The sequence below is a fragment of the Podarcis filfolensis genome, assembly GCF_964270895.1.
Source record: "Podarcis filfolensis genome assembly, chromosome: 2".
In the NCBI taxonomy this organism is placed as follows: domain Eukaryota; kingdom Metazoa; phylum Chordata; class Lepidosauria; order Squamata; family Lacertidae; genus Podarcis; species Podarcis filfolensis.
The window spans coordinates 66,856,668-66,868,692 of record NC_139605.1 but is presented as its reverse complement, the minus strand read 5'-3'; the positions used below and the strand labels follow the sequence as shown (position 1 = coordinate 66,868,692).

The following is a 12,025-nucleotide window of genomic DNA, read 5'->3' as shown; positions in this document are numbered from 1 at the left end:
AACTGAGGAAAACACCAAACACAAGGAAGCCAAAAAGAGGCGAAGCCTCCAAGTGGTGCTTAGAAGTACAGCATTTTAATTGAAAGATGCAACATAGTCAACACATTTTGACATACGACTTCTTCCATGTTCAATAAAGTGTTCTGTTTCCAAGCATAATTTTGAGTACTGTATGGGAACTGTTCTGGCTCAGTTTTCCATCAGTAAATTGTGTAGTTTAGGCTCTTAGCACTTCAAGGGCAGAATGTTTGTTGGCATAAAAACAAACTGTAGGTGGTTAAACTGGGCATAGTGTAGGAATTAGTTTGGGATGTGCAACATGAACACAATTTACTTTAGTGTGCAAATATTATGGACTCTTCTCCGTAACTTCCCACGCTCAGTTACCTTTAAACAAGCTACAAGATGTGGCATTTAAAACCGTGTGACAATGTGCAGCTACTGTCACTTCCTGGAAAAGGAAGGTCATGGCTGTGTTTACAGTTACTCTGCAGGAGAGCATTTGTCAACAGTTAAAACATCACCTACTGCATAAATACCAAAGTCCAACTGAGATAAGGTGGTGCAGTTTAATACTGTGATTAACAATGTTTTAACCCCTCAAGAGCCCTGAAGCTCTCCTGAAAAGTTTTTTTAGAGGTTTATTTTTTAGGGTTAATTAAAAGGATAAGACTAAACCATTGGGCAGCAGCTTGGCAGGGTTACTTTTGTAAAGGAGTCGGATTCATCCGCTGGTACAGCCTGGTGCTGAGAGGAAGGGGTGATAGTTCAGGGATAGAGCATGTGCCAGGCAGGCAGAAGGTTGAATGGCTGGCATCTCTTGTTAAAGGATCTCCAGTAGAAGGGAATCGAGTGCAGCCTTCCCCACTGGTGCTTTGCAGCTGTTGTTAGACTCCCAACTCCCACTCAGGCAGTATTGCAAATGGTCAGGGCCGATGGGAGGTGTAGTCCAGAGCCTCTGGAGGCCACCAGGTTGGTAAAGGCTGATTTAAACAAGACACTGCTAACTGAGTGGACAACACTGGTCTAGATGTTCTAACTCAGTAAGAATCAGCTTCATGTGTTGTGCTTTGCCTCTTGAGTTAGCCATGTGAGGCTGGATGATTCCACTCTTGGGATCAGACACTTCCTGGGGATTTTCCCTTGCTGACCCAAACTTTTAGGTGGAGTTTAACATTTCTTCCACGTTTAACTTTTTAATACAGGGGTGTACACATCCAGGACTTGATACATTCAAATGCAAAATGAGAACAGCATATTATTACAAATCTTTCATTATGTCTATACACATCTTTATACGCAAGTGTCTTTCTTAAAAGAATAACCAACCACCTCTTAGAATAGAGCGTCCAAAAGCTATATGCAAGTACAGGACTGTGATCTGCAGTGTTCTTTAACTCATGTAAGAGTAACAACACAGTACAAAAATTGGCTTGCATTTGGTTTTGGGTTAGATTTCCCCACATAGATGTTTTCAGAATAGTATGCATGGGTAGGCCTCAGCATGGCCTATATAGAACTACTTCCATAGCCTTTTACCCCTTGAGGTAGTGTATGTGCATCATTACACATGCCGGCATGCTGGCAAAGAGTTTGTCTACCCATTCAGATTTATAAGTGTCAGACTCAAGGAGGAGTTGACATGTGGGAGGGAAAGTTTGCCCTCCTGACCCACAGAATAAAGCAAGTTTATTCTGAACCGAGAAAGCCAAAAGAGATAAATGGCAGCATAAGGTTCTATGTTATAATTTAATTGGAACAAGTCAAGCAACAAGGACCTTTTTAGCTTGCGGGGACTTTTACTGCAATGGCAACAGCAGCTTTTCCCCCCTCTTTTTTTTTTTTGCAGACTCTCTGCATGGAGAGCCTTTAAAAAAATAGTAAAGGTGTGATCTCTAGCACTTGAGAGAGGATCAGAACAGAGCTTCTGCATAAACTATTTAAAGCAACAGCTAAAAGAGCAAGTTTCTGTGGCCTTCCTCTAAATAGCAGAACCACATAACAATGGGTGGTTTTATCAAATACCCTGGCTGGCATCTTAAATTGGATTAGAAGAGACTTAACACAATTAACAACAGTTTGTAATCCTTGAATGTCTGCAACCTGTAAAATCCACTCATTCTGTGACTGCTTGTGTGAGTACTCAGCACCTCATGTGAAGTACACTTCAATGACCAATAAAATTAAGGCTTGTTGATGACACTTGAGATGCTACAAGGGCTCTTGCCAGGCTGCTTCACTGTAGACCTCACCATGTCTAAAAGCTGCCATTCTTGTCACTTGGTAAAGCACCTGAGGGAGTTGCTCTAGCAAGAGACTCCTCCCAGGGCCATAGGAAGCTGCCTTAAACTGAGTTTATTTATATTGATCCATCTAACTCAGTATTGTCTACATTGACTGGCAGTGGCTCTCCAGGATTTCATGCAGGGCTGTCTCCCAGCCCTACCTGGAGACGCCTGTGGGGCTTGAACCTGGGAAATGCTTGCAACGATGGAGCAATCTGCTTAGCTGTGTTGAATCCTTTACTTTAGGTCTGCATAGGTTGGCTCACAGTGACTGAGATATATGATTAGCACAGGGGGGAAAGCAGGAAGGAATCACCCAACAAAGAGTTAGAGCTAATTAAAAACCTCAGCTTTGTTATTAGATTTCCACTAAGGTTTGTCCACTCTTATTAGGCTTAAAGCTACTAGCCCATAACTGAAGCAACACTTGATGCTTCACCTGGATTTGTATTTTCTTAAGACCCAGATGCTTGTCCAAATTAGAAGCATTTGAAGTACAATAGCTACACAGGATATTCAAGAGCATCATTTAGGACAGTGGTTCTCAACCTGTGGGTCCCCAGATGTTTTACTACAACTCCCATCATCCTTGAGCTCTGACCTTGCTAGCTAGGGGTGATGGCAGTTGTAGTTCACCAACATCTGGGGACCCACAGGTTGAGAAAGGCTGATTTAGGAGAAACCTATATTTCCAGTCAAATAATGCATCTAGCAAAGAGATAATTCAAACAAGAGGCAACAGGAGCAAAACAAAGCTGCTGGCCTTACGTAGAATCAGTTTATATACCTCTGCTAAGTTTCACCCAGTCGCTTTCTCAGAAGTTCTGGTGCATTGAATTATTCTCCTCAGCAACACAGTTGGTGTTCAGATTGCTGTCCATAGGTCCTGAAGAATCTTCAACAAATGATCTGTAAATTTCTTGTTAGACACCAGTTAGATGGTGATTAGACTTTTCTTCATGGAAGTCTTGCTGTTGTTATCTTAATGAATTTTGTTTTCGTTTGAAGGTCAGACAACATCAGCTTCAAGATGCTCCAAAATTCCAAATACAAAATCCGGTTGGTCAAGACAGAAGGAGAAGAAACCCTCAGAGGTAAGTTGCATTTCATCTTTCTATTCAGCCTCCGTGTTTGGCGGAGTGTGTGTGTGTGTGTGTGTGTGTGTGTGTGTGTGTGTGTAGGTTTAAATACAAAAAGTAATGATCTCAAACCTGAAGTTAAGGGCGGCACTTGACACACCAGCAGGGATCAGAGACACTAGAAGAAAGCCCATATCTCTCTCCTTAGAAATACATAAACAATTCTAGTGAACTCCCATCTGAAGATGCAGAAAGCACATCCAGCACCATTTTAGTGCAGGGCCAGAACTCTGCTTCTTATAACACCTCTCCAGCTAACAGCTGTAGCTGGGGCTAGATCTGGTCCGAGGAATTACAGCTATATGACAGTTCCCAGTTGAGCTTTGCTAGAGCTGTCTGTCTAGTTGCTGTCCTTGGTCCTGCAATACCTACTATCTTTTGGCTTTCATTGCACTTTTGATCCAGGTAAACCCCTAGTTCATCCCAAACTTGAGTCCAAGACAAATGAAAGCCTCTGCAGACATTCATTCACTGTCATTTGTATTCTGGTTCCACTTTTTGTCTTGACGTGGTAAAACCTTAATTACATGTTTACTCCTTGATACGCTTACATATGTATATATTTTAATTTTGCACACTGGTGTGGAGCTGTTGGGTAAGCTGTGACCAAGCAGAAGGCATCCAGAGTTGTGGCATATGACCATCTACAGAAAGACTTGGGGACGGTCCGGTAAATGGCTTTCCATAGAGCTCACTAAAACCTAGCCTTGAGCATATCATTTGTAGATGATGGAATGTTACCATCCTTGCAGCACTCATGGATCAGTCTAATGTGTGAATGAGCCTGACACAGTGGGAAATGCTCCAACAGACTTCCATATGGCTTCCAGTTTCTTTAGCTATTTTAAGACAATAGCTAAATTTGACTGGATGACGAGTATTCTCAGTAGACCACAGTTTAGTGTTATCCTGCATCTCCCAACAAAAAGCAGTTTGTGTGTGCATTTGGGTGGTGCCAATTTTAACTACAGCTAAAGATGCAGTGCTGCACTAGTGGCGTTTGGGATGAAGACTCCACATAGTGCAGGAACGAATGTATTTTGTTTATTCTAACGTTCATTGGCTGTGTTTCCACTGAAAACTTTGCTTAAGGCAATGCACAATAAAATTAAATGCACAGAATAAAAGAAGCAAAACAGCAAACTACAACTCAGCAGAGAACGAAGATCAAATTCTATACATCAGTTACATTTTTTAGTTTCGCTGCCTGGTACTTGTGGTGAAGAACAGCTCATTTGACAAGAAAGGTTAGTTATACATATTTCTCTAGGCCCCCAGGAAGTGTGTGACACACAGTACCCAACAGAAGAATCAGATTCCTCGGAGATGAGGTGAATCACTCATCACAAGCTGAAGGAGAAACAGCCTGGCCCTTTCAAATGACAACTCAGGGTTGGAAAACTGTTCTCTTTGGTTGCCTGAGGTGTCATTCTCCATTGCCCTGGCAAATACCATTCCTTTCCAAGATACCACGTTTCAGGAATTACGCCTTTGCACAGACTGAGAAGGCACATTGCTGTAGACTGAAAACATGAATTTTGTTGCCATGTGGGAAGAACTGGCTGTTCATGGTGAACAGGAAAGAAGATATAACGGGTGCTTTTAACACATTTATTTATTGTGGCTACACCTGTATGTGCGGTTACTGAGAAAGGAATCAAAAGCATATAGACAGGCTTGAATAAAATGGCCTTGTGGGATCTAAAAAACATTCCCTGTCATAGCACTGGTGAATCTTCACTGTAGTGTAAGCATTATTAAATATTTATTTCTAAATTTTAGATTTTTTTTAAAAAAGTACTTAGAATTAGACATCACTTTCAAGCACTCCATACAGTGACTTGGATCCCAAGTTGCTCCTCCATTCACACCAGGGAGATGGCAGTTTTTGACTGCGCACCCCCGTCCCAAATCATCCCCAAAGGTTTCACAGTCCCCAGGAGCATATTTTCAGGGGACATCAGAGGAAAGCTGAGGCATGAAAGCCCCATGATCGTGAACTCTGTTGTGATCGAAGCCATTAGAATGAAACTCTTACAACAACCCTGCAAGGTGGGTGTGTATTATCAGCCCCGTGTAGTAGATGTGGGCATTGAGGCTGTGAAGCAACCAATGACTTGCCTAAAGCTAGACATTAATGGCATTAATGGGACCTGCTGATTCATAACTCAGTCTTTTAGCCACTCTGCCACATTGACTCTCCAAATGAGCTAAGATGCCGTCTCTGGCACACTAAAAAGCAGCCCTGGATTCTGGAAGGCGTGAGATCCAAGATGAACGACCCTAGGGCTGTCCCTCTTGAGGCCGTGTTCTAGTTCCATCTTTGAGCTGAGATGCCCTTCTTGTTTCCTCTAGATAGAAGCATAGGCAGGAAAGATAAGGAATCAAAGGCATTAGTGCAACATAGTCATTAGCTAAATCAAGAGTGGTGCTTATTATGAAAGGCTGTGTGACAAGGGATTAGCTATATGCATTTGCAGTGCAACTGGAAAAACGAGCTTCTTTGCAGAGGAAAAAAACACACCAAGCCTTTTGTCAACACTGAGGTCATTATGCAGCATTATCAGGACACCCAGCAACAAGCCTGAGGCCCGGTCCAAACAGTCAAGGTAGCTGCCATGTATCTGTGGAGATGGTGAGACTATAGAGTCCTAACATAATATAGGCTTCTGCTTACATATGCGTTAGCAATGTGGTTTACAAACGTGAGCCATAATGGCTCTCCTTTGGCAAGACAATATATATATTCCTTTTGACAGCCTGAAGATGTATTTGAGTGGTGATAAAGCATAGTGAAATCGTAGTATGGAATGAATTGCAAGGCTTTTCACTGTTCTCCTGTGTCTGTTCCACTTATTCAAGGGCTGGCTAGTGACATATACCAAGGGAATATGTATGTAAAGAAGTATAACCAAGGGATTGGGGAATACCCTTCTTTTGGCTGCCACAGCACAGGTTAGCCAGATACAGTGGTACCTTGGGTTACAGACGCTTCAGGTTACAGACTCCGCCAACCCAGAAATAGTACCTCGAGTTAAGAACTTTGCTTCAGGTGGAGACAGAAATCGTGCGGCGGCGGGAGGCCCCATTAGCTAAAGTGGCACCTCAGGTTAAGAACAGTTTCAGGTTAAGAACAGACCCCCAGAACAAATTAAGTTCTTAAGCAGAGGTACCACTGTACTAAAAACAAAGACTGTACAGTATGTGGTTAAGTGATCCTAAGTGTGACAACCTCTTTAGCCCTTTTCCAATCCTGCAAGACCTCTGTCATCACCTTCCCATTGTTCCCTGAGTTTCTGGTTCCTGGCCTCTAAACAGCATTTAGATCTGACCTTGCTGTGTTTGGGATCCATATTAGCTGGGAGCTGCCAGAAATTGTCCACTGAAACTATCAACTTAATGTAGCCATTCAAAGGGCAAATGGCATACTAAGAACCAATAGTAAAGAATATATAATGCCTCATTTACAATTATATTCTGCCTGCCTTTTGAATATTTAGCACCATTTTTGGTTGCCGTCTTATGGAAAGGATTTAGTAGACTTTGGAAAATAAAGCAGAATAAATTGACCAGGAACACGGACCAGGGGCCTTAGATAGCAAAAGGGAGAGATGAATGGTAGTACTATATCTGCATAGTACTGCTCTATAGCAAAACGAGGAAATGCTTACTTAAACACACAGGTTTTAAAACAGATGGAAGGAGATACTTTTACACAACTCACTATTAACCACAGAACTAATTATATCGGGAAGGAGTGAAGGCTAACTTGCAACCAAAAAAAGGTTTTTATATTTTCACAGAAGTGCATCAGTGGTTTTGACCAAGATGTCCAGAGGCTTGGAATGTGGATTAAATTCTGCATAAGCCTTTTGTATATCTCTTCTGAAATTGCCAATACTTGTTGCTTTCAGAAAAAGGGTTGAAAACATCAATCACGTTCTAATACATAAGATTCAGAACAATTATTCACAATGGGGCCAGTTCTCAAACACACACTAATGAGAACAGCACAATCCTATAAAAGTCTACTCAGAAGTATGTCCTGTTGAGCTCTATGGGACCTGATCCCACATAAAGACGTGTAGGATTGTAGCCCTCAGTGCCTAATCTAGGTTCCAGTCCCACATCCAAGCTTAAGTGAAAGCATTAAGATAAAAGCCAATTCATTCCCATGGCTCCAAGTCCCTATCTAGCTGCCCATGCTGGTCTTGGAACTCACATTCCCATTTCTTGCCAAAAAGGTCCTGAACTTTGAACAAAACAAAGCATTGCAATTCAAATTAAGCATGTTTATGAAAAATGGCCTTATCTTCTAGTTAAAAGCAGTTTTATTCTTTGTTTTAGTTTTAAAGTCCAAAACAGAATCAAAAGCTTTAGATCTCAGCCAGAAGCAGATTTCACACAAACACAGAAAACTTAACCAAAGAGGAAGGAACTCTGGTGTTTTCCATGGACGCTTAAAGCAAACTAGGTGTCTAGCAGCACCAGATTTGCCAATCTGCAGCTGCTTTTAAAAGCATTGGCTGTTGGTGGAGGGTTTAAAGTGCCAGTTGAATTCTAGTGAGATTGGCTAGAGCTTTTGTAGGTGAATAAAACAGCCTTGAAACGGATATAGAAAAATTAATAGGAAAGCAAGTGAAGAGGCTGATGGGAAGAGAGAAAAGTGAAGTGGTTAGATATGAAGCAGAAGTGGTTTTGTGCCAAGCCAGTGAAAAGCAGCACATTATGGGAGATGGAGAATTTCAACAGTTGCACAGGGGTCTGACAAAACTGCTGACCATTATCATCTTCAGGTTTCTCTTGTTTGTACGCGTCACTGGGGTAATAAAGTTGAGTCTTCAGTGCAGCAAGAAAATGGCTTCTAAAATTATCTTCCTCTAGATTAGGGTCCAGTGGAAGTCTGTTTATGGTCCCGCTTGTTTCAGCACTTTGCAGAGCGTATCGGCACTTCTCGTGGTAGGCATGTACTTACTGTAGACTGCTAGCCACAAATTTGCTTAAACTGCTTAATTGATTTGACTTCCCTGTATTTAAAGCAATTTTATTGCTTGAAGAGTTCCTACTTGTTTGGTCCTGTTGGTCAGCTGACTGTCAGTTGGAAACCAGACAGCAGTGGTAGTGGTGGTGGGGAATCTTCAGAGCCCTATTTGAAGATCCTGGGGATTGAACCAGGAAACTTCTTCATACAGAGCAGATGCTCTGCTACTGAGCTACAGTGCTTCATGTGTAACATCAATTCATGGATTCCATTTGCACCCATCTGCCTTTCCACCACATGCATCCATAAGGGAATGCCTTGCAGAATGGTAGTTTTCCCCAAAGTATAAATGCAAGTACACCTGAAAATGATCTGCCTCTACTCAAAGTTTGAGGACTGTAAATTGTAGTCCTGTAGGGCCAGTGAGTAGAGGCAGATCATTTTCAGGGACACGGGTGGCACTGTGGTCTAAACCACTGAGCCTAGTGCTTGCTGATCGGAAGGTTGGTGGTTCAAATCCCCGCGTCGGGGTGAGCTCCCGTTGCTCGGTCCCAGCTCCTGCCAACCTAGCAGTTCAAAAGCACGTCAAAGTGCAAGTAGATAAATAGGTACTGCATCAGCGGGAAGGTAAACGGTGTTTCTGTGCGCTGCTCTGGTTCGCCAGAAGTGGCTTAGTCATGCTAGCCACATGACCCGGAAAAACTGTCTGTGGACAAATGTCGGCTCCCTCGGCCAGTAAAGCGAGATGAGCGCCACAACCCCAGAGTCGTCCGCGACTGGACTTAACTGTCAGGGGTCCTTTACCTTTACCTTTTTAGGGCCAGTGAACACACTTGGTTGCAGCTTGATCCTGAGGTGTGCTCACTACTAAGTACAGGCTATGCCCGATTTGTGCATGGTTGTGTTCTGGGTTATTGTGCATGACAATGGAGCATGCATAAGCCCGCTGTGCCCCATTAAACCCCATTCCACTCCCTTTCCTGGTTACCTCTGGGTTGCCGTGATGCTTGCGTGCACAGTTGTGCACATTCTAAATGTGTGTGAATTGGTCCTTTCCTGTAAACTGTTTGATTTAGTACGGAATATACTGACCACAACACCCATGGAACAAAAAAACCCATAGAGTGTGATTCACCTAAAGCTCCTGCATAAGGGATTCCACTTGTGCCATGGAGTCCCCCCCCCCACAGTCCCCTTCTGAATTTGGCTCTGGGGAACACTGGGAGAACCCCCAGAACAGCATGCAGGGGGAGGAGCAATTGTTCTGTCTGGCCAGCTGAAAATTTTGTGCAGACAGACTGATCACCTCAGCTTGACATTGAATTCTACCCATGATGTTATGTTTATACTATAGGAGTGTTATACTGGCCTTCAGGGCAGATTAGTCAGAACAGATGTTTCAGATTGGAGTGTTATGCTTTGGTCAGTTACTTTGGAGTAATCTCAGTGGCTTCAGTATACGTACTCTATGCTAAAGATTCTGCAAATCATAGCCTTAGGCTCATTTTAATACTCATGCAATAGCATGAACTGAGCATAAACAATTGTTCCAACACATTAATGAGCCTTCTCAGTGTGAGAACTACACAGCCTGCATCAGTGTCAGATTGTTCCTTTATGGGCAAAGTCTACAGCTGATAAAGTATTCAAATTAAGCAAATTTATGCAAAACTGTCTGATCTGCTAATTAAAAGCGGTTCTAAGCAAGACTTCCTTCAGTTTACTTAAGATGTCTAAAATGAAAACAATGACTTCTCCTAAACATAGTTGCTTGGAAAGTAAATCTCACTGTTTCAGTAGAACTTTCAAGTAAGAGTGTTTTGGATCAGGGCTTAGAGTCTCATTTCAGAATATGGCAGTGTCATGGATTGGCTAGAAATAATGATACTTTGAGAAGTGGCTGATTGGTTCTGCATTGATTGATTATACAGTTTCTTTTAGATTCTGCCAGCCTTCAAACCATTCATGAAGTTAGTGCCCAGTTGACTTACTCTTGCTTGGTGATTCCAGAGCACAGTCCATTAGAGGCTAACCTCACTGGATTTTAATATTCTAGATTGCATTTTCTATGTCTCTTAAAAATAATATAACATCTAGTTGAACTTTTTTTTTAAAGAGCACTTCATATTTGGGCAGGTATAGCCGTAGGATGGCTTCCAACTCTATAAGCTGCTTATGAAAAGCTAGACAGCAGTCTTTATTATATTTGTTTATGATTATTCTTGTGATCTCAGGTTCACACACACAAAGTATTTCCTCCGCCTTGAACTGAAACCTGTGATTGGTTGTTTGAGCTCCGAGAAGTAAAGAGTCATGCTGGTTGGGTTATCTTTTGTTATGGCTGTGGCTAATATATGGGGCTATTGCTTCCCATTGATTCAAGGCTTTTAATTCTTCAGAAGTGTTTAAAAAGAATACCAACCCACTTTCCTAAGTAGGCAATAAATAAGAACCTTTGCAAATAGCATGTTGAAACACACTTGTGGTGATTTGATTCAGCCTCTGCCAGTCTCGGGAGCTCAGAGGAGTGGAAATGACATATATTTCCATTGAGCCGATTTTTAATGACAGTATTTATCATGTTAAAGCAGTAGCCGATGCAGAACCAATAACTCAGAAGGACAGATTGCCAGTCCAGCACCTGCAGCACTTCCTAATGCAGGGTTTCTTACTGGCTTTGGAAGTTATAGATGTTTGCTGTAGGTTCTTTGGGAGCGGGAACTTTTCTCTGGGTGAATGAATTCTCCATTCACAAACTGTGTGAGGCAAGAAGAGTTCCGAATGGATGACACAGAGCTGATGAATGGCACCACAGGGGCGCCAAGTATGGGGTGCTCTGGGTGCCTGAGCACCCACCAAAATTTTGTTGTGGGTGCTCTGCACCCACACCACAGGGCCCCCACACAACTTCTGAGATTGTGCAAGGCCTTGGACAGCATCTCTGAGGCCTCAGAGATGCTTTCTAAGGCCTTCTGAGGTTTCAGAACCTGACTTCTGGTGGTACCGGAAATCAGGTTCCAAGGCTGGGGGTGGTGGGTATGACATCATGCACTGGGCACCCATAACCTGGGGCCCAAGTTGGCTCCCCTGGTACACCATAGGCTTTATTAGAGCAACCAGCTGGCAATTCACCCATCAGTCAGTACAATGGCCCTAATCCAATTAAAGTTGGTGGTGCCAAAGTCCCATTGAAACCAGTGGATAAAACACATGGACTAACTTAAGTCCAGATCCTTTCAGTAGAACTTAAGGTCAAAGGGTTATATCCAATGGAATCCCCTCAGAACCAAAATTTTGTTTCCAGAATGGGAGGGTGCTGTGCTGTGTGTCCTCTAACTACATCCCTCATCCGTACCTGTTGTTCATTCTCATTCTCTATTAGCAAAGGAACCATATGGTTTAGTTGACATGTTTCCAGTTCATGTTTAATTTTCTAGCCAAAAGCCATGACAAACTTTTATTAGGCAATAGTATTAATAAAATAATACAGAACATACATCCATAATATAAAAATCCATAGTATAACTAAGGCTTTGTGCATCTCTGACAGCTAAAATTATGTTATTTTGCCTTTTAAAAATCCAGCTTGCCAACACCCATGATGTAAGAGAGAAGTTTCC

At 42.4% G+C, this 12,025-nt stretch overlaps 1 protein-coding gene across 3 annotated transcripts in view; it reads left to right on the top strand.

The window, feature by feature from the left end:
• The window catches only part of JADE2 (jade family PHD finger 2), a 145,665-nt gene that overhangs the window by 19,534 nt on the left and 114,106 nt on the right, over nt 1–12,025 (top strand). For all 3 annotated transcript variants that reach the window (XM_083600010.1, XM_083600009.1, XM_083600011.1), the window contains exon 3: nt 3,294–3,379. In XM_083600010.1, coding sequence (XP_083456136.1) covers nt 3,294–3,379 — 86 coding nt within the window. The remainder of the gene's footprint in view (nt 1–3,293; nt 3,380–12,025) is intronic.